Source organism: Leuresthes tenuis, unplaced genomic scaffold (genome assembly GCF_036924035.1).
Source record: "Leuresthes tenuis unplaced genomic scaffold, fLeuTen1.0.hap1 SCAF_3, whole genome shotgun sequence".
NCBI lineage: Eukaryota > Metazoa > Chordata > Actinopteri > Atheriniformes > Atherinopsidae > Leuresthes > Leuresthes tenuis.
The window spans coordinates 10514854-10538147 of NW_027325357.1; the positions used below are offsets into that span (position 1 = coordinate 10514854).

General features: G+C 37.9%; 2 protein-coding genes across 2 annotated transcripts; one reads left to right on the plus strand and one right to left on the minus strand.

Moving 5' to 3' along the window:
• The first annotated feature begins 1743 nt into the window (after positions 1 to 1743).
• LOC140303128 (elastase-1-like) lies at positions 1744 to 5402 on the plus strand. Its single transcript, XM_072381755.1, has 8 exons — positions 1744 to 1845; positions 1998 to 2101; positions 2746 to 2846; positions 3141 to 3266; positions 3763 to 3899; positions 4003 to 4145; positions 5008 to 5157; positions 5309 to 5402. The coding sequence occupies exons 1-8, from the start codon at positions 1806 to 1808 to the stop codon at positions 5318 to 5320; spliced, it is 813 nt and encodes a 270-aa protein (XP_072237856.1). The 5' UTR covers positions 1744 to 1805; the 3' UTR covers positions 5321 to 5402.
• Positions 5403 to 9743: 4341 nt separating this feature from the next.
• gls2b (glutaminase 2b (liver, mitochondrial)) lies at positions 9744 to 22755 on the minus strand. The gene is made up of 18 exons (XM_072381752.1): positions 22519 to 22755; positions 21983 to 22082; positions 21743 to 21864; positions 18566 to 18695; positions 18160 to 18239; positions 16246 to 16409; positions 15862 to 15920; positions 15413 to 15445; positions 15234 to 15292; positions 15005 to 15071; positions 14656 to 14706; positions 14381 to 14557; positions 14147 to 14278; positions 13259 to 13351; positions 13115 to 13176; positions 11854 to 11930; positions 10403 to 10466; positions 9744 to 10091 (listed from the first exon to the last, which is right to left on the minus strand). Exons 1-18 carry the CDS (start codon positions 22689 to 22691, stop codon positions 9935 to 9937), a joined length of 1800 nt encoding a protein of 599 aa, XP_072237853.1. The 5' UTR covers positions 22692 to 22755; the 3' UTR covers positions 9744 to 9934.
• Positions 22756 to 23294: the final 539 nt, after the last annotated feature.

The window sequence follows — 23294 nt, forward strand, 5'->3', positions numbered from 1 at the left end:
GAGTGTTGTGACTGGAGATATTCATTAGACTTACTTGTCTTAAATGTTTTTACAGGGTCTCTGTGATGCTTTAGGCCTGCACTTTCATTTTTCACAACTTTTTATTTAATATCTAGAAAACGCAAGCCAATGTCGCAAGCTTTTGTTCATTTTCTAATTCGACCTCGAAACACAAGAGAATCTTAAATAAATAAGTATAAAACAACGGGGAGGTCATATTAATCATAGTCTATGCGGATCCACAGGTCTTAGTTACATGCTCCTGGCTTATACTTACACTAGAATTATTCATAAGAATGCCGTAGTGAATGCTTCTTGCAAGGCTCTTTAAAGTTGAAATAAAGATTGTGTTCTACATATTAAATGGACTCTGTTTTATTTACATTTGGAGTTGAAAATACTTGCCTTTGGACAAAAATATGCAGTTAAAAAAAATTCCATGAAAAATCACTTGCCTGACTTAAACATTTTCTAGTGTGTTTACTTTCTACAGACCCTACAGTCAAATCAGCTGTATCGTATGTTATGATATTACAGATGTACAGTATGCTTAATTGTGCGAAAGCAGTCTTCAGATGATATTTTACCAATAGCTTTTATTGATATCATATGTAACATATGATGGGCTTGTTGAAAATGAAAAATAACAGATCTTAAAGAGCAATCTAAGTTCCGCTCAGCAGCTTAAAGGAAAGAAACGGTAGGTTCAACCACTACAGTAGCGACAACAAGCACAGCATCGGCACACAGCTTTGTTTCTTTTGCTATAGGAAGCACTTTTCACCCATCACAATGAGTAAAATGCAAATAAATTATAATATTCAAATCAAACTCCCAAAACTCAAGATGTCCGTTATCCCCTCATGCCAAATATCAGACTCCTTTAAACCAAGTCCTGTGCTTCATAAACTCTCACTGCACAACTGCACTGCGCATACACTCTGAGAATATAAATTCTGCAGGGTCTCATGAATACTTATCAAAGGCTTAAAGTGGAATGTCCTCTGGGTTGTTACTGAAAGTTTCTAACAGTGATCTTAATCTGTAATAATCAACAATCTGGAACCTGCAACATGAAAGGAAAAATTCACACATTAAAATCTTATTACCGTACCTCCTACCTACATGTTCACCTCTATAGCTGACAGATGTGTGATTAATGATTCAAAACTATATGCTTTTGCTGTTTAAAACTTTTACATGGACTTAAGCAATATGTTTCCATTCTGTATATGTATAACATTTCAACTGGCACATTTAGTGAGTATTGTATTGTCTGAAAAATCTAGTAGGACATCTTTGTGCATAGAAAATATTTTTTTGCTTTTCCCAACAATCACATAGAGAATAAATTCATCTACAGTGACATAATAAACGGATGCTCATGCAGAAAATAAGCGTGTTTGCGATTCACTTTTTGTGACTGTGAACAATGTCTTGAATTGCAACTAAAATTAGTACAATGACTGAAAACACTGTACATCACATACACAGACACTATTGATTAAATATTCGCCGGTATTAATGAAAAATAACCTGCAAGAGCATATTTTTTGCAAAATACAGAAGACCTATTGGTCAGTCAAGACAGAAGGTAGAAAAATATCGTCATCTATTCCTTGAATTCTTTCCGTCTATTTCCATAGGACTGATAACTGTGAGATACACACAGGTGGACATGTGCTGAAGTTATACAATCTGCACACACACATCAGCAAAATCACTATCAGTAGAAGTGGCCCTGAGGATATAAAACAGAGGTGGACATTTGTTTTCAGTGCAGAAGATTTCAGGAGACTCTAGACATGCTCAGGTTTCTTGTACTAACCTCGCTTGCAGCCCTGGGTGAGAATGGTTTTGTCCTTAGACATTCTCCACACACACACACACACACACACACACACACACACACACACACACACACACGCACACACACCTCATTCACATCAGTACACAATATGTGACAGGTCTGCTTTCTGTGTCTCTGCCTTTCTTAGTGCTGGCTGAGCTGGAGCCCCAGCCCAGGTTTCTGGAGGATATCAATAATGAGGAAAGAGTTGTGGGAGGTGAGGTGGCCAGACCCCACTCGTGGCCTTGGCAGGTACAATATGCTTTGCTAGATTTTGCAGCTGACTTAACAACTCACAGTAAGCTACAAGAAAAAATCTGCAATATTTATGTAATGAAAGGTTTTTACATTTACGGAAAGCTTAAACATAAATAAAAATCGCAATTTTCCCAGATAACTGTCTTTTATTCACGCGTTACAGCTGGAATTGATTTGTTCTTCTCTGGCATGAATAAGTCTCATAAGTCAGCCACATGAAAACCAAACAACAAAATTGTGTTCTTTGGAAACATAGCCTTTAACTTAAATTGATACATAATTTCTGATATCATACTCTCTGTTAACAATTGTAGAGGGAAAAATATAGCATATATTTAAAATACTGAATAAAAAGTACACTTAGAACTGTCCTTATAAAAATGCATTGAATGGATTGTAATTACGGTACTTCTTTTAAGCTATTTTTGCACATTTGTTAAAAACTTGCAACTATTAGTTAAAAACTATGCCTTGCATACACAAATCCACAAACTTGATTAGAGTTTTCTTTAAAAAGCCCTTTTAACACCTTTCAATAACATTTGGTGTCTGTTATGCTGCCAAAACACAGTTGACCAAAAAGATTTGGATGATTTGATCTCTTGTGTTTGTGAATCCTTCTGTTGTTGTTTCATTAGATCTCTCTCCAGTACAAATCTGGTTCCAGCTTCTACCACACTTGTGGAGGAACCTTGATCAGGAAAAGATGGGTCATGACCGCTGCTCACTGTGTGGACACGTGAGTTTCATACATCACAGAAAAGCCAGCGTGTCTAAACTGAAAAGAAAATGTTGAAGCAGCAAGATAAAAGATCTGACAGATAGGAGCATAATATTACATTTAACTACATTTCTAATACGTCTAAGGTTTACATTTGACTGTATTTCAGATGTTTGTTTTGATTAACCACTGAATAAAGTTTTCAAAAGCACAGTATATATAAAAGATTAACTTCTAAGATTTTACTTTTGGTTTTCTAACTGCCAGACGGGAGTGTGAGAACTAATTTTTTTGTTTTCTGTATGGCCGTAGTCCCAGGACTTGGCGTGTTGTTCTTGGAGAGCACGACCTCTACACCAGCGAGGGGAAAGAGCAGTACATGAGCGTGAGCAATGTCTACATCCACCCTAAATGGAACGCCAACTACCTATCCTCAGGGTTAGTTGTTTAGGACCTACTTTAACCCGCCTCCATTCATAGAGGGCAAATACACCTCCTTATGCATATTTTGCACACCACATGTTACAAATAAAATGATGCATTTAGTTTTCAGATATCATATTATCAACAATCCAGGTACAATATGCAGATATGTGATTTTAAATGTTTCGTTAAAAAAATGATTACACAAATATAACATATTTATATATCATTATTGACAAGGGATTTAGCAATTGATACACCCATTATAAGACCCATTACTCTCAACATTCAAATGAATTTTTCAAGTACCTCAATGCTCTCTAGTATTTTTATTAAAATATTAATCAATTGAATAATTCTCAGATTAATCTTTTTAAAAATGTTTTTAGTTGAATAACTCTGAAAATTGATGATATCCCACTCTTGAAGAAAACCACAATAGTGGGCACTTATGTGTAAAGAAAAAGCATTCTTACACTTTGTCATGAGTGCCTCCTGGTCTGACTCTCAGGTGGGACATTGCTCTCCTGCGTTTGTCCTCTGATGCTATTCTCAACAACTACGTCCAGCTTGGTGCTCTGCCTCCCTCTGGTCAGGTCCTGCCCCACAACAATCCCTGCAAAATCAGTGGATGGGGCCGCACCCAGAGTGAGTCCAAAGAACTGAAACAGTTGGATAATGATTTTTATTTCTTTTTCATACATGGCTCTGAGGCTTTAGCACATGTATATGTTTTCTCTTCTTTCCTCAGCTGGAGGTCAGCTGTCTGCTCAGCTGAAGCAGGCCAACTTGCCCGTTGTTGACCACAAGACCTGCACCAGCTACGGATGGTGGGGCAGCACTGTGAAGGAATCCATGGTCTGTGCAGGTGGTTACAGCGAATCTGGCTGCCAGGTGAGCCAACTGAATGATGTCTCTCTTTTTACATTTACAATGGTTTTCTGTAAACAGAAGGGACAATTTTGCTAAAAGATTTATTGATTCATTATAAACCATTTGCAAGACAAAAATCTGGGTTTCTAGTTTCTAATAACCCCTTTTAACTCAGCTGGGTGTATGATCACTTACCATTAGGGAAGAGATCCACATCAAGATGTATCAACCAATTTCTTTTAAAGGGTTCGTTAAATACTGTGTATTAACAAATACAGAGGAAAAGATCATTTCCACCCTAATTTGTCTTAACTTTCCACAGTTTGGTGACCCATAAATTATGCTTAATAAGTCATTCATAAAGCATACATTGTAAATAATCATTCATAGAGCATAAATATGAAATTTATAAAACATGAAAATCATCAAGTTTGAACTTATATAAGTGTAAGATATTTTCAGCAAAGGTGTTTGGCAGCTGATTTCTTTGCCAAACCACCATATGTACTGTAATGTATGGGTATTATTAGACTGAGGGAATCATTGGGAAGACCTTGTCAAAATCCAGTTTGATTGTCTCCCAATGAACTGTGGGCTGAACCTGTCACGTCAAGCAAGATATTTTGGAGGACACATGCAGGGTTTGTTGCCGCATCAGCAGCATAAGTCAGTTGCAATGATTCAAGCCACAGCTTAAGTTTCACAAAGTGTCAGCGTCTTGCAAGCACTTGCTCTGCACAACTACAGGCTGACTTAGATTAAAAGGGGGACATGCAAAGTGGGAGAGAGTTAAGTGCTTTTGAAAATTTGCTCCAAATGAAACCATCAATACCTTTGCTCTTTGCATTTGTTAATGACATATTTTTTGTTTTTCCTTATGCAGGGTGACTCCGGTGGCCCCCTGAACTGCAGTGTCGGCGGCAGGTGGGTTGTCCACGGTGTGACCAGCTTTGTGTCTTCTTCTGGCTGCAACGCCTACAAGAGGCCCACCGTCTTCAGTCGTGTCTCCGCTTACATCAGCTGGATGAACAGCGTCAGTATTTGAAAATAAGTCTGTTAAATGGTTGAACACATGTTAAAAATGTTGCCCTCTTTTTTTTTAAGACTTTCCTATAGTCACTCCTTACAAATCAACAGTTGTTGAGGATAATTACTTAATGATTCATTTGTCCTTGCTTTTCCAGGTCATGGGTTAAGAAGATGGACTCCTTGTATGGAAACAAAAGAACACCGTGGATCCACCTCTAACTCTACCAGAATAAAGTGTCCTTTAAGGTGTATTGATCTTGCTTCTTTATTTTCTATTTAGCAAGGCTAAAGAGTTTTAGAAAGGCTCTAAACAGTTAAGTTTCTTTCTCTGTCATTTTCAAACCTCTGCAAGATTATATGGAGATGGTCTGGACTAAGCAAATACAGAAGGCTGCTATGATGTAAGAATTATTCGTGACAAAAAGTAGCCTGATGACAACAAAGATGGATTATACAGCAGATGAAAAATGCCCATAAATATCACAAGAAAAAAAAAACCAAAAAATAGTCTTATGATAGTCTTGACTTGTGGTACATAAGTGTGACATGGAAACCATCTGGTTTATAGAAAAGAAGATAGCCAATTACCAGACCAAAGTCATCATAATGTACAAACTAAAAGTTCACAACACAGCAATTCAAATGCAATAACAAAACAATGAATCCGCCCTTTCAAATTGCTCATCACACAACACTGTATATATAGAATAGTTATTTTACAGTATTGAGCCTGCCTAAGAGCTTCCATAATGCCTATACAGCTCTCTGTTTCTAAGGTGTTGCAAATATATCTGACAAGAAAGATGCATTTGAAACAATATTGGTCGGGAAGTACATTGTGGCAAAAAGAAGAAAAATCTACCTTAATCACAAAGTCCATATATCTTTTATTCTGTCGCTCCTTTTTCTGTGAAGGTGAAGTGTCTTCCATGTATGTGCATTTGGGATTTATACATCTTCACTTGTGGTTCTCTCACATGGCAACTACAACTTAATTAAATGGAAAAACCTTCTCCATTTCTTTTTCAACCCCCTTGGCTGGCTATGTCTCATTTGTCCATTTCAAGAAAACTAAGAGAACACAGTTCAAAGTCAGAACACAGGTCCAAGTGACAATAGACTCAAATATACATAAAGTAATGCATTAAACTCACCAGAACACCAACTGCATGTTAAGTTAAAAGAATATTCACATATGTCAATGTTTTTAAGAAAAGTAAAACTGTCAATTATCACAAAAGGGTGAAGGGTGAAGCTTAAATAACAGAAATAAACAATGATAAAAAAAACTAAAAAAAACTAACAGGTATGCAGAAACTTTAGGTCAAAACTAGTAGAGATGGATTTACTTTCAATAGCTACAGTAATGAGTATAAATGACATACCTCCGAACTACGATCACATTTTCAGTAAATGTACTTTCTACTTGACCTGCTACCAAGCTAAAAACAGAAAAACAGATTTCTGGAATCCACTGGAATGTACCTCAGATTTTTAAACCAACATGGAAGAGAAGTCCTGTAAAAGAATCTTACAAGGCCTGAACACCAACATTTTTGTCACAAACACATTCAGGTTTCAGGTTTTTTCAGATTTTACAGCAGGCACGACCAGTGTTTCAAAAACAAAAGAAAACCTTATCCAACACAGCAAAGGTGAAAAAAAGGAGTTTATCCTTCTACGGCCTTAAACAACAGTCATTTCAACATTTTGAAATGCTTTCTTTTTAAATCAAACTTTCCACAGAGCTGTTGCTGACTGATGGGTGGTGACCAATGAGAGTAGACGTTTTGCGAGCGGAGTGCAGCCTCCCTGACTTCTGTTTTTACAGGAATCTGTAAATATGCAGTGACATGTCGCCCTGTCCTTGCTGTTTAAAGGGCTTAAAATCAACAAGACCAAAAATGCAGCGCATACTGAAGAGCCACGGAGTGATGGAGGGAGCTGTCAGAGTCTCAACAGAGTGATAGTTATCTAAACGTCACATGAATATAACTGTATATTTCCTGTTACACAGCTGTGAGTGTGTCAGTGACTGTTAAGCATGAATACATCTAGCTAATTTGTGAATGGCCTCAGTGCATTTGATGCCTGAAATACCACCATGTTTACTTTCAGTAAGGTCTAAGTTAAACATATGTGTGACGTATGTGATGGAAGCGGAAAGCTCCAGAATAAAGTGAGTATGCAGATCTAGATCTTGAGCGAGGATAGTCTTATCAAGTCATGTTTATGAGGTCGAAACAAACTGACTTCTAGTATATGATTTTTCACACTTTCACACTTTGATTATAACAGATATTACTTAAAGAAAACGGTTGATTAAGTTTTTGTGAAAGTGTGCTTTTTGTGTGCACTGAATATCAAGAAAGTGACTCAAGTGTTGTCTATTGCTATAAAAAGAACATGAATTGCCTCACTTGTGAGTATTAAAAAGTCTTAGCACAATATTTTGAAATATTTGCTCAAGTTAATTTCAGATTATTACATGAGTTTGTCAGCACAAACTTAATGGATGACAAGATTTCTTTTCAAAAACGTCTCAGCTGGTGGAGCTGAATCAAAAGGTCACTGTATCTTTAAAAACTGCAAGGAAGATTGCTTTAATGAGAAACAGATCACTTGGAAGACCAATTACAATGCATTCATCAGTTTCTTTGCTTGATTAATCCTAATTTTACTCTATTAGTGGTAAGCAATCATGAACAAACACTGTGGCTAATACATTTATTCTCTGAAGTCCTCTCACAGACTGCAGTGGTCTGACATGGTTACAAAAAGTTGATTTCTGTTTCACTCAGGGGGCTCTGTAGGGCAGATTCTGCTCCCAGAAACATCTGGTGAATCATTACTCTGGCCTCCTTTTAGATGAATGAATCATCACTAGGTTCAGAGTATGGAAGTAAAATACATTTCCTGTTAATTACCAGCAAGGCCTTGGCTGTGTCCCTAAAGTCTTCTGTGATGTGTTTTGGTAGAAAACTGGCAAAAAAAAAAACCTTGACAAAAAAATGACCCCAAAGTCAACCAGATGCTGCTATATAATCCCATTTCTGATAATATGATAAAAACAAACAATACAAATAAATACAAATAAAAACAGAAGATTATGGGAACCAATATGATGATTAAAAAAATACCAACAATAAAATTATGCATTCAGTTGTCCAAACCGCCAGACCAACCAACCTCATTGTATAACTAACAACCTGCTCAGTTACAAGTAAAAATCTCTTTAAGAAGGTTTTGGGCTTTTCTTCACTCCCTCTTGTCCTCAAAGAGGTGGTAACTTTGAAAAAGTTGTGCAAAGCTTAAGGGGTTTAAAATAATTCAAAATCAATGTTCTCAGGTCCTTTTCAGATATGAAATGTTATATTACTTATCTGAAAAGGGCATAATTAATCTGTTTAACAGATGGCATCATTTGTCAGAAGTGACTCATGGGTTGTCAATTAGAATCATAATAGTTTGGTTTCTTTAATATTGTTAAGGTAAAAAGGTTTATATCATCTAAAATCATTGATATCATTGATTTATTTAATCTAGGAAACGTCCCAGTGTCAAAAACTATAATTATTTTAAGAAAGCAGTAAATATCTCCTATCCATCAAGCACAGATTGATATATTGCCTGCATACTTCCTTCAGAAAAGAATCAACTGCCAACGAATGGTCGATTTTATTTAATGTTTTTCAGTAAACTAAGTGTGGGCAATAAATTGTTATTTTTCAGCTGTCAGCTGCCTATACTGATGCTACATCTGCTCGTAATCCTGTGGCTTCTCCATGCAGAAGTCATTAATCAAGCAGACAAAAATGATTCAGTTTAAGGAGTACAAGCCCATTGTTTGGCAGCATACTGTTAGCTCAGGAGGCTCAGGAGGCTCTATCTTCCAGATCAGCAGGGTCTGCCACAGCCCTTCTGGGTGTTATGTCCGTCTGATATAAGCTGTTTAATGCTCAGAAGTCTCCTCTTCAGTGCTGTGAGCTTTCAGATTTGTTTCATGATGACACATTGCCATCTAATGGACTTTAGAGAAACTGAAGCACACGTGAGTTGGAGCAGAAGGCCAAATAAATGTGCTGCATCTCAGCCTTGATTAACTATGTGTGCGAAGTCAGTGAAAGGCCAGTCTGTCAAGAGATTTCAAGTGATTAAGTGGTGCCATGTCATATTCAATAATGAATTGGGAGTGTTGGCTAACATAAAAAAAATCTAGTAAAACAAAACTATGGGTGGCAGATAAATCTTTTATAACAAGTAGAATACATATGAAAACATTTCAATTCATTTTAGATTCTTGTGTGTACGCAGTTAAAACGGTGCTTGTGAAAGTCAGTAATCTGACATTATTTACAGTAGAACATTTCATATTCAGTACAATAAACATTATGTTGTTTATGGGATCACGTACATTTCATTTCCTTGAAATTTTGTATATAAATCTTTAAAGGTTTTAACAAGCTAACAATAAGAAAACATGCACTGTTTTGAGTAATCAAAAGCCCTTTATGCATAAAAAACATCTGTAGAGCTTATAAAATCATACAGCACAAGTCAGCACATTGTTTTAAAAACTGTCTATGTACATTTTTCTTTAAATAGTATATTGTGTCCTGATGTACAGTTTGATTTGCTGCAATGCGTAATGTTCATTTATATACATGTTGTCATGCTTTGTTTGGCACTTATTTCATGTGTTACAAATGGACCTCTAAATCCTAAAAGAAATTGCACACATTCCCAGGCACGATACAGTTGAAGACTTGTTGTTGCAGACATCACACCATGCCCTCAATGGTGTCCAGCTTCTGGGGATGCTCAGCCTCACTGTGTTGCTTTTCCTGCCGCTTCCAGTTCTGCTGGTAATCTTTGATCAAAGTCACCACTTCTTCGTGTCCAAACTGCAGGGCCTCATCAACTGGAATGTTCCCCCACCTGCATGTGATGATGAGAGAATTTAGCAAAGTTGGACGGAGAATGTTGAGCGGTGCACACTAACTGTTATTAGTCATAAAGAGATAATTGTATAAATTCAGAACATGGCAAAGACCATAAGATTTCCAGTATATGAATGAAAAGTATATGTATTGTTGTGCGCCATTATGTGTAAAATTAACCAACATAAACAGATATATAAGAAGCATCACAAAGGAAACAAAACATTTGATCACTTGTGTAAGGATAAGATGCAGCAAAAAAAGCTGAAGGATTGAAAGATGTTGTCAGGCGTGCAGATCTAGTCTCACCTGTCCTCTACAAATGGATCAACTTTGCAGGTTTCAGTGAGGAACTTCACCACGTCCAAGTGACCTGAGAATGAACAGAATGTAGTTTTGAATCAGGGCCAAATTAATTCATAAGTAATGTAATGGAACAGCACACAACCTTTTTGAAAATCAAATAACCCAAATCTACATAATCTATTACATATTAGTAATCATTATATAATAGCTTCATAAACTGTAAGTGGAGTGGAAAACACAGAGATACTAGAGATGAAGAAGAAAAAAAGCAAGAAATAAAACACAAACAAACATATGATAATATCCTCAAGTCATGATTCAACTCACAGTCAGAATTAGGAGTGCAGAGCTATGCCTTTTTCCATTTAGAGGAAAGCATTTCTTAATCTCATTTTAATCATCGAAACAAATAACTTGCTTGCAAACCTCTTTCAGAGAATTAAATCTATGCTTTAAAACTAAGCTTACAATAGAAGATAAATACTCCACTGTATTAGTCTCTAAAAGGGTTTAAGAGGTAATTCATTAGTAGTTTGCATAATGCGAACCAGAGGTACTGAACGCCTGTAGTTTAAAATAGAAATTGATAGAGCAAAATCACATTTTTGATTAATAACACTCATGAACATTAGGGGGCCAAGGGTTTGACTGATTGACTGAGAGGGATATCTGAGTCAATCAGGAACAGGAAACTGTTTTCCCCTATGAGACAATGAGATGAAAATAAAGTGCAGGGGAGGAAAAACAACATTTATTCACAGAAGAACTGGATGACTACATGAATGAACGTGAACCTATCAACATGGGATTCAGGTCGGATACAAACCCTTTCGACAGTTTGACTGCAGTTTTTTACCAATGGCTCCACATTTAAAGTGAAGCATTTTGGAGGGGAAATCTGTCACCTCTGTTATCCCACACTGTTATCGTTCAGCAACACCAAGTTTGCTTGAGGTCGTTGCGACAAACTCAATGAAGCTGATGAACTTGTTAGCTCAGCTGCAGTTTAAGTTTAGAACTGTTTGTCTTGTGTGTGTCGACGTGAAAGCTGCAGTCGAGCAACTTCTTAACTAAAAAAAATGCTGCTTTGTATTAGCAGTCTTTGCACAGGGTTACATAAACTATAACCTTGTTATGGGACAAATACAAGCATTTATTAAATATTTTACCATTTGGTGAATACAGCCAAATCATTTAACGTGGAAAATGTCTTTTCTAGACTCATTTCAAGGACATTTTGTTGTGTCGTTGTGCAGAGGCAGATGTGATAACTGTATGTGATTCCCTGATCAGTACCAACACTTCTTGTGACTGCTAAGTGAACATATTTTGTCTGTGGTATCAATCATCATGGTAAAGACAAATAACTGAGTTCTAACAAATGACTCGAGATATGTAGCTGAGGGTTATACTTAATACCAGGAACATTAATAGCAAGAACATCAGGAGCTCACCCTCTGCTGCAGCAATATGTAGTGCTGTTCGGGAGTCATAGTCTTTCAGATCCATGTCCATTGATGAAAGGGCAAATCTGCACCGTAACAAGATATTCTTTAACAGTTCAATGATGCATTTTTAGAATACATTAAATCTAAAATCAAATCGACCAAATTTTGGGGTCTACATGAATAATGGGGGTAAAACTGTGTTGAATCAATCCATTATTGAGAAAAAGCTTTGTGTCTATTAATTGCTAAATGGCTGCAATGTTCAGTACATAGACTAGTCCAAGGGGTAATGGCTGCAATGTTCAGTACATAGACTAGTCCAAGGGGTAATGGCTGCAATGTTCAGTACATAGACTAGTCCAAGGGGTAATGGCTGCAATGTTCAGTACATAGACTAGTCCAAGGGGTAATGGCTGCAATGTTCAGTACATAGACTAGTCCAAGGGGTAATGGCTGCAATGTTCAGTACATAGACTAGTCCAAGGGGTAATTGTCCGTGACAGTGATTGTTTTTGCTAGTAACAGACTCAGATTGTTATTGTAAGTGGCTCACACAATTATAAAGAGAGGTCCTTCAGAAACAAATATAGTTTTTGTTGTAACACAACAGTGTTGGTGTATAGCTTATCGCTACTTAAAGATCACAAAAATGAATACTGGTCAGTGTTTCTGCATTTAAGAAATGTGGCATAAAATCACTTGCCAGGCCTTACAAAAGTTGCACAGACTCTGCTGTAAATGGATAGAAACACTGAGCAAGAAGCTTTTGTCCGGGATGATTACTGCCTAACAAATAGAAGAAAAAAAATTAATTAAATTTGGCATCAGCGCCGCACCAAAAATTATTCCATCACATGACATTGCAGCTCTTTCACAAATAGGCTTTAGTACTTTCAATCAATATTGGACGAATTCCAAACATTTCTGTTCCTATTATTCATGTGGATTTTAAAGACGGGAATACAGAGCCCAGGCTCAAAAATACTTAACATTTCTGATAGTGAATACAGCAGCTCGACTACAGAAGCTACAGAAAGAAAGCAGGAGAAAGACAACAAATGCTGCTGCTTCTACGCGGCATGTTGGATACGAGAGAAAATAATGCAAATCCTAAAGTTCAAACAAGCTGGAAATCCAAGCACCAGCCAGGCAATTTACTACTCTTAAATATAGTTTTCCCTTCTGTATGATTTTTTTTTTTTTGTTTGTTTTACTTAAGCCTGGTGTAAACAGACATTTTTTATGCAACAACTGGGACTTCCTGTACCTTCTCAGGGCTGACACATCTCCACTGTAGGCAGCAAACATCAAGTTGAAAACAGACTTGTTCTGCAAAAACATATATGTATATAGTATTAATACAGAGGGCAACAAGACATTTAATATGACAAACAAATAACAAGCAACTCACCCTGTCATCTCCATCCAGCCTGCGGGGGTCCTGCTTCTTTACAAAGTGCCTCAAGTTGTCATAATTGTGGAAATTGAACTGTGACACAAGTTCCTGAAGACACAGAACATTTCAATGTCACAGTGAAGTTGGCCTTTGACCTTTTATATATTAAACACCATTAATTAATTATTTCATCCTCATATTATTTGTGTGAATAATTGACTCATTTATCAATAATTCCTGAGTTACAACCAAAAACACTTTTTATGACATCTAAGTGATCTTGACTTTGACCACCAATATCTTATTAGTCAATACTGGAGTCAAATTAATGAAGCATTATGTTTCATCAACATGTAAACACAACTCAAGGTCAAAGAAAACTAACTCTTAGAAACGTCCAGTGTTAAGATTTTCAGATCACTGAAGCACTGATGTGTAATCATGGAAAACTACAGGATTTTAGCTTCTGAGGTCAGTGACTGAGTTGTTATCTCCTTTGTTTACATGAGGCCAGTCCTTTGACATGGTAGGTGTCACTATGCATTACAGTTTATACTGCAATCTACCATGACACACAGACAAAAATGGTATGGTGCATGTTGGTTTGGCAAGTTCTTAACAGTGCCTCAAATGAGATTTTTTTTTTTTTGTGTAAACAGAAGTTTATTAGTCGACTAGTCCCAAGTAAACATTTGTGGCAATTTAAGATAAATGTATTTTCCTCAGGGTATTCAAGAGATATTGTGTAAAATAAAACACAGTAGTATAAGAGGACGGATGCACAGCCAGGTACAGAGGCTTAAAAAGCCCGTGTGGCAGACAACAACCAGCTGAGCCATCAGAATAATTTCATGCGATAATCACTTAGAAAATTCATTTTGAAATATTTTCAAAATGACTTGCCTGACAGAAGTGTATTCCCCGGACACTGTTCCCAACTCTGTCCAGTGGAGGAGACCAACACATCACTCCCATGACGTTGGGGATCACTAGCAGTATTGCACCAGACACCCCAGATTTTGCAGGTAAGCCCACCTGGGAGATGAGAGTATGAGGCTGCATGAGACATTTGTTTTCTACAAACGGGTGAACTTTATGTATGGTCAGAGTGGCTTGTTGCATCCTGACGTCACTCACATGAAAAGCCATCTGTCCAGAGAAGTCATACATGCCACATGAGTGCATGAGGCTCAAGGTGTTTCGCACGGCCTCAGCACTTAAGACACACTCGCCTGTGATTGGACAGATCCCTCCATTGGCCAGAGTGGCAGCCATGATACTTCCTGATTCGCAAGTCACCTCAATGGAACAAAGCTGAGTGCAAAATAGGATCAGTTTAACATTGAACCTACTGAAACAATCAACTGTGGCTTCAATAACATGAATCGAATACTCAAGCCAAAGCAGTTTACCTGAAAGTAGAAGTCAAGGGCATCAATCATTTCTGCTCTGGGAGGAAAACACTGGTGAATAAAATCAGATTATTAGCTAATTATTAGCTTTATGTTGTCAATATATGTGGCTAATTAATCTGTAAAGAGTATTTGGTTTTGTGTTTTATAATTATATGACAGCTTTGGATAATGGACTACTGCACAGACAAAACAAGACAGGGGGGTTTGTTGTTTTTCACATTACACATCACAACACACCGAAATGTGTTTGTAAGGACTTGGAGACGGAGATGGTTATGTCAGCATCAAACTGTACCTCAAACCTGCTGCAACAGGAAATAACATTTCAAAATGTGCTGTAACTGACCTTCTTCTCTTTCATGTAGTATCCAATGGCAAAATTTCTGTCCCCCGTTTCCTTTTCTGACTGAAACCTGAGACACAGAAGAAGAGGAGGTCAATACTGAAGCATCAATAATGCAGTGAGGCAGTGGACATGTACTTTGACTAATCAGGTAACTCTGGCAACTTAGTCATACTAAACAGATAAAATACATAAAAGGTAAAACAATTCATTAATTGTACAGTACACTCACGTTGCATTGCTGAATCCCACATATTCTTGGCCGGCCATCTTTTTCACAAACTCCATAACCTGGGAACCAAAAGGTTGAAATGTCTGTGTACTGGAGCGAATCTCTGACTACTAAGAAAACAACTCTGCATTTTTATACCTGCTGTTTTAACAGGGCAAAATCTGAGGCACAGTACTTACATAGTCAAACTTTTCTGCCTTATTTGAATGAGGCTGAAAACAAAGAAAGAGTTGCTTGTATGAAAATATGTTGATGTTCAGCTAGTTCCCTCATTTATGTTTTACTACTAATTACACAGTGTGACAAAGCTCGTGAATATGTTAGATTGCATAATTTAGTATCTTGGTGTCAACTGGTGCAAGTGGAGGAAAGATAGGCAGCGACCATAAGCCAAAGGGCTAAAGGATATAGTTATTTTTTTGTTCTTGAGTTTTTCAGACTTCTCTTAAATACATTAAAGCAAAATTAACTCAATGGCTCTAGTGTAAGTTTTGTCACTGTTACACTCATGTGACTCCAAGGTTCACATTACAGTATGTAAACATTTTTCCATTACTGACTTTAACTTGAAAGAGGAGTTAATTTGTTGTGCCGACTCAACTATCTGACCTCAAGTCCATCTGTTTACCTTGATAAGAGAGCTGATTAGGATTGCTCCAGCATTCACCATGGGGTTGTGGGGCTTATCTAGAAGAGAGTGCAATAAGATAAGGGGGAAAGTTAAAGAGGAGTTCTAGGCTAAATAATAGCTTTGTACAAGGGTCCTTGGGAACGTAAATCAATCAACAAATTTACTGTGGATCAATATTTAAAGTATGATATCAGACAGCATACAGTATGACCAAAGGAGAAAATAATTCAGTTACAAACAGATATGAATATGTATGATATTGTAAGTCATTTTCAAATCCCTTGAAATTTAAGGAAAAAAAGGCTGAAATTGTTAGTTTTTATGTGATTTTGTTATCATAACTTAATAAGGAAAAAGCTTAGCTGATGAGTCCTTATACACCTTCATCATCAAGTGAGAGCACATTGAACTTGAGTCCGCTGGGTTCCATGCCAACATAGCTGTGAACTTTCTCTGTTCCAGCCTCGTGGACAGCAACAGCATATTGCAGGGGCTTCACGCATGACTGCAAGCAGAATGGCTGCTTGGTGTCACCTACAGAGTGTCTGAAGAGAGAAGGTGGAAAAGGGCCTTTAAAGCCTACGGGATCTGGGATATAATGTTTGAATCTCTCCAAACACACACTTCGAAGTATATCGGTTTCAGCAGAGAAAGAGGAAACACTGTTCTACATTTGACTTGCCTTCCTAAATCTGTTGCAAATGTAGGGCTATGGGACAAAGAACAAAACGACTAATAACTTTCATTCAACTATCCATTTTCTATACCTGCTTAATCCAATTCAAGGTTGCAAAGGGCTGGAGCTTATCCCAGCTGCTATTGGACGAGAGGCGGGGTGCACCCTGGACAGGTTGCCAGTCTATTCCAGGGCCACACAGAGACAAATGAGACAAACAACCATGCACGCTCCCACTCCTAGGGACAATTTAGAGTCACCTCTTTAGAACTGACCTAACATGCCAGTCTTTGGACAGTTGGAGGAAGCCAGGGTACTTAGAAAGAACCTACGCATACATGGGGAGAACATGCAAACTCCACACAGAGAGGTCCCAGCCGAGATTCAAACCAAGAACTATAAAAATATCATGAAGTTATACTATGAGAAAAGCAGCACCATGTGTGAGAATGTTTTACGATGTTGCAGGGTCCAGGGACACTGTGTGCTGGCGAAGACAGACATGTCTCCTTGCTGCAAGATTAAACCTTTGTGTTAACTGACACCAGAGACTCTGAGCCTCATTGAGAGAATTTTCTTAACAGGAACCCTCTAGCTGTTGCATGGTGTTGTGCAAAATAGGACAGTTGACTATTCTTGAGCTTAAAAAAAAACACCATCCAGATAATCCATGTATTTTTCAATAAAATTGTATTGAAATTCCTAACGTTAGATGGGAAATCTCCATCTGAAGAGGAAAATACAACTCCACGGCTCAAAAACAGCAACTTAATAGAGAATGTGATGAGTGGGTTTAGCCAAGTGCAAAGGTGTATTTGTATTTAGCAACTTCTCTCACACATACCATTTTCTTAGGTCCAGTCATTTACTCAAATGGCTTCTCATATCACTGCTATGCAGACAAAACTGTACCTTTCATTCCCAACAGATGACCTCATAGTTTCAGCACAATGGCTCAAGGCCTTCAGTAAAACGTTCCAAAGACACATTATTTATCACCCTCGCCAATATAATATACCCATCTAACACAACATCATCTATCTTCCTGATCAAGGCTGTGACAGACCTGGATATCATGGGATGTTGTGCTTCTCGCTTGTTGTGTCCGTCTCTCTACTTCACAAAATAAGAAATATCAAGCTAAATCTGACTCAGTGTGCCACACAACTTTGGTTAAAGACCATGTACATTCCTCGGCTGGACTACTGCAATGCACTGACAGAAGGTCTCCTGGGATGCACAACAGAAACCTTTGAAGATGGTCAACAACACGGCAGCGACTCTACAGTTCGATCAACCAAAAAGGGCACATGTCACTCCACTGGCTTTCCATTTAATTTAATTTAATTTAATTTCAATCCATATCAAATTCAAGTCTCTGATGCTTGCCTACAGATGAACTTCTTGGTCTACACCTAACTATATAAATTCAAGCATAAAGGCATATGCACACTGACAACTGTGCTAAACTCAAGAACATTGTCCGTTTTCACAACTTTTCATTTCTTTTAATGTTCTACTCATACCTCGTCCTTTTGAATAGATTCAATATGCTTTCATCAGGTTTTCTTATTGTACTGAAGTTTTGTGTAAAAGTACATTTTAAATGTAAATCATACCTCTGGCCATCAACTGTACACAAAGAGACACCCCATAGCTCTGGGCTAAACTTGGCCAGCTGGGGGATGTAGTTTGCAACCTGTTGCCAGAATTCACAAGAGAAACAAAAAGAATGTCACGCATAAAGACAGAGAAGCTTGAGGGATATTTTCACAAACAGGCTTAATGAGGTGAGGATTCCTCATTTCATGCAAGTCCGCTTATGAGTAAATTGGAAATTAAAATGGAATGTCATAGCTTATGCAGTGAGGTGCATGAAAATTGAGCATAATTTAAAGGAAGCCTTATCCCTATACATTGAGAACTAGCGACCACATACAAAAGCCACATTATGTGAAATACTATTAAAAATCATTACACTAAAACATTATGTGAAGATACAATGAAAAGCAAACAAAGGATTACCTTCCCATCTTTTTGATTTTGCACAGTTTTGTAGATTTCATCTATTTTTTGCACAAACACATCGAACTCTGGGATGATAAATTTCTTTCTGAAGGCCTGGATCAGCAGGACGATGTTGCCACCGACACACCTAAAAGAAAGACACCGTGACGTGGGTGACTCTGGGCACTTAGTGAAAATGAAGTGTTTTTATTGTGTGTATGTGTTTGTATGCTGCCTTGTGTCAGTGTGTCACAGCAGCTGCCAGCAATCAGTGTGAGTGAACATGACAGTTAATATACCGGAAATGTCCCGACACATGCTATTTAACATTGACTTTCACATCTCCAGACATTGGACAATTAATCTGAAGAAAGTCCTGACTTGAATGTGTAATGACTAGTCTTGTCAAACAAAATACCAGTGAGCAGGGATTGTTGTAAACACACAATAAGTATTCTTAAATATATCTTATTCTACTTTATTTTAAAAGATGAATATGAACTTGATTGCAGGTCCTATACTAAAAGACACCGTGTGAGAGAAACAAGCAGTCAACACCATGGCTTAAGCATTTCCATCTGCTATTGGCTTATAATGCTTCCTATAAGCTCCCAAATTAGGATTTTAACTGTCAGTGTTTCATATGAAACAGCTTGTCAGGCTGGTAAGCAATTACCAATGAATTATTACCAGTCTGCTAAAGCTTCTTCATGAAACCAGACTTTAAACCTGATTTTCTCGTCACAGAAATTTGTTGGAGGTCGCAGACAAATCAGTGGTTCGATGGGTGGTCATCAATTGCTATGTGAGAGAGCTCACAGAGATGCTTTGAAAGGCTCACAGAGACATCCTAATCCCCAATAGAATATGTAGCATAACTGATATTTTGGAAAAATAGGTGGGGCAGAGTGTGGAGTGAGCCATCAGCCAAACAAAGCTCAACCTGGAAAAAAAGAATAACAAATAAACATAATGGTGGAAAGCATTGTGAAGACACTATAATCTTTTTAGGAATATAATCAAGTGGAAGGTAAATGGAAATGAAACAAGGGGGGCAAGGAGCAGAGGTGAATGCCATGGTTCATTTTTGTATTTCTCTGCCCCAGAATAGTAAAAGAGGCAAAAGCTTAATTACATCTGAATCAATTCAAAGCAACAGTAGAGAAGTTTATGAACCTTAAAACTGTGTGCTTCAGACTCATTTTGAAGTACACTGATCTTTGTCATCCACATTCCAGGGCCTGAAACTTCCCTGGAGCACCGAGTGGCTGAGATAGCGCAGTTCACACCTCTGGTTTCCAGCCTCGCACCACACCATTTTGCTTTATGATCGCTTAGCATTCTTGTGGTATTTTGATGGCATCTAAGTGGCCTCTCTGATTTTAGTATAAATTAATGTGTTAGACTGTACATGTGCAGGGCTCACATGGGTGTCTGCTTTCACTAAAGCGGTGAAAACTAGCTAATTACTAATTTTAATTAAAATTTTTTTTAACTATTTACTAATACCAGTAAATCTACAAGTAAAACTAGTAAATCTAATGAGCAGAGATTAGTTTTTAGCAGTTTCATCAATACCCAGAGACAGAGGTAAGGGATTTAAAATGGCGTAGCCACTTTACAGCCATATGAAATTAGATAAAAGCAAACGAAAGCCTCCATAAACATAGAACCGAATCAACAAAGTTCTGACCCAGACTCAACTAACATTTAAGAAAGCATTATACATGATTAAAATAAATAAATAAGCTCATGGTTGCATGCCATTTTCCTACAGTTCTGATTTCCTCCATGGCAAATGACAATGGGAGAGACTGAGGGACAGGCAATTATGCGACATATCACCTACAACAAACCTTGTATAAAAATGGATTGTTGTCAGAAGGTCAGACTAAAAATAGCCAGCTATAATGCCTGCACCAGCAAGTGTCATGCTTGGTGATGAAGGATAACAAAATCCTATTAGTGTCGTGATCCAAGTCCAATCTAAATCGCAGCACGAAGAGACCTCCAGAGAACAAAGAAACATTAAGATTAAAATGCCCCATTCCTTGTCAACAGCAACAACACTAAATAAAAAATTCCTCACTCTGTGTGTTACTTTCTACATTTCATGTAATGATCAGCTGACCTCAAGGAGCACAAGAAAAAAAATCTGCAGCACATCAGTATCTGTGATAACAGATTTCCCTTTACCTCAAAAAACATCCCACCTCGTGGGCTGTAGGTACAGCATGCTGTCCTTGATAAAAACACCATAAAATACTTGAAAGAGAAGAAAGAGCAAAGGGAGCTGTGTTATCTCTCCAGTGACAAAGCACCAGCTTGTGGATTGAGAGCTAACTTCCCAGAACATCCAGAAGTGAAGTCTGGAAATACTGAGAGCAAATCCCCTCCCAACACAATAAACTGAGCAACTTTTGACTTGTGCTGACCCAGCCTGAAGTAAGCCTTTAAAAGCAATATAAAGCATATTTCTAAATATCATCATATTGATGGAGGCAGCTGTGGCCTCAGATAAGAGTGCAGGCAGTTCCTGATTTCTGTCCTCATGAGAGAGAGGCAAATTTTGTTAAGAGCTTTGTCCATTAAGGTAAAAAAGTGCTTCTTAAGTACATACCATTTAATCAGAAAGACCATAGATCGTTCAGGAGCTGAGTCTTCCTTTTAGCACTGTCAGCATTATTCAGTAAAAAAAAAAAATCAAACTCTTACTTAAATATGTAACAGCTACGTGTGTAGCTGATCAGCAACAGCTGTTTATCTTTACCAGAAATAGATGAACGAATGTAATGAAGTGGGGTGAGCTACAGCAAATTAGACTTAAACGTATCAAAGTAAAACAGTCTACGAATTACAATTACAATACCAATAATACACAGTACAGTGCCAGTAAGCTTGTATGTATAATATCAAGACCCTATAACTGAGGCGGTCAAATAGAATTGAACCAATATCAATTTCTATTTTAACTCATGTGCTTTCCTTCCTGCAACATGTCAAAATGCACTTAATGAAAAAGGCACTTTATTTCTTTATGCCACAATTCATTCCAGCCGCAGTAAATAAGACTAGTGAGGACATTCCTTTCTAATCCATCTAAATTTCACCTCTGTTTGAAAGGTGAAATACAAATACTACTGCTCTGAGTTGAGAAACAACATGACCAGGTCCCTAGGGATGCAGCTGTCTCACTTGTGGAAAAGGTCTCTGTCCATCATCACCTCACCAACAGATTCCCCCACAGCCTGTCGCAACTTCTCCATGCACTCCCTCAGACGAGGGTCCGAGGGTTGAAGACCAGTTTTTTTCAGGGCCTACAAAGATGAAACTAGGGTCAACCGTCATGTTCTTACACAGTATGCAACACACTATAGCTACAGAGCATATGGAGTCACAGGCAGCCAAACTAATACACAAATAATCTATGCTTACTGCAGTGAAGTATGAGATGGGTACTTGCTCTTTTCCGTCTGTGATGGTGTAGAAAAGCATGTTCTCCACTCCAAAACTGGGGGACTTGGAGTGCATGTTCCTGGTGAAGTAAAGAATACAAGCTTAAGAAAAAGAAAAAAAGCAATCATTCTTTCATTCATTTACAAAGCTTGAGTAAAAGTTCATGCAAGTACAAATGACTTGAAAAATTTTTTTTGTGTGTATGACCATGGCGGAAACGTGGAGCTTATATGTGTTTTTATTTTTAGGACCAATGCTTCTTTGACAGGTGCACCTTCTGTGAACAGGACCCCATGTAAACTCTCAAGTGGTTGGTCGGCTGACTGAAACAAACTGATTACAACTTCTGTGACTTTCGAGCCACATTGGATTGCCATCTATTTGCACCCCTTTACATTGTCCACAATGAGGAATAAATTATGTCCGTCAGGATATTTTGAAACCATGACAACAGAGGATAGGAAGTGAATCAACGCCAACGGAAAGGTGTCAACTCATCACACAGACACACTTACATTTTAAGATGGAAATTATCCGAATGAGTGGGTGGTGGTCGCTTGAACGCGTTTGTTGACTTTGTCCTCCAACAACATGCCGAATTAATGAGAAATTCGTTCCTGGTCGCATCTGTACTTTTGGCAATAACTTGTACGACGTTTGACAAACGCAGCGCTCTGAGGCAGTGCATGACTGCAACAGTCGACAGCAACCAACCCTGCCCGAACTTGTTTGTGAGACGGAAAACAACGGGTTAAAGTCGGCTGATAAACTGTGTGCCAGCTGCTCCCGCGGCGTCGCTGTCACTGACTTTTTCCAAGTTTAGAGGTGTTGAAGTTTTTGCCGCTTTCAAGTGCTGTCGAAACGTTAACTTGCACGTGTCGCCTCGATGAGGTTGCTCGTATAAAACTGGTATTGAACACTTGTTGAACACTTTTAATCACCCCATTCTGGGAAAAAGCAAAACGGTATATAAGGAAAACAAAGTAGTGACATAAATAAAAAGTGCAAAGTACTTTAAGAGTAGATTTCCATTTTTTCGAGGAGCAGTTGAAATCCACAGACGCAGCCCCAGCGTAGTGTCTGTTACATGACTGACAGATACAATAGCCAATTAGAGGCCAGCCATGAACTGAACATTGATTAAGCATTTCTGGGTGAGTAGAACCGTATAAGACCTACAGTAAACATTATCTTTAAACAAGAAGTAGTATTTGAGAAAATCAAATATCCTTGCCATTTATTGTGTTACATTATTACATTATTTATTGTCTATTTCATGAGGCTCACGGAA

Excerpts from the sequence above, each read along its gene's own strand:
- LOC140303128 (XM_072381755.1), top strand. The coding sequence starts at position 1,806 with ATGCTCAGGTTTCTTGTACTAACCTCGCTTGCAGCCCTGG. Across the intron at positions 3,900-4,002 it reads TGGATGGGGCCGCACCCAGA|CTGGAGGTCAGCTGTCTGCT; the intron begins GTGAGTCCAAAG and ends TTCTTTCCTCAG. Across the intron at positions 4,146-5,007 it reads ACAGCGAATCTGGCTGCCAG|GGTGACTCCGGTGGCCCCCT; the intron begins GTGAGCCAACTG and ends TTCCTTATGCAG.
- gls2b (XM_072381752.1), bottom strand. The coding sequence starts at position 22,691 with ATGCACTGCCTCAGAGCGCTGCGTTTGTCAAACGTCGTACAAGTTATT. Across the intron at positions 18,240-18,565 it reads AAAATCAAAAAGATGGGAAG|GTTGCAAACTACATCCCCCA; the intron begins GTAATCCTTTGT and ends TTCTGGCAACAG. Across the intron at positions 14,279-14,380 it reads CTGGACAGATGGCTTTTCAT|GTGGGCTTACCTGCAAAATC; the intron begins GTGAGTGACGTC and ends CTCATCTCCCAG.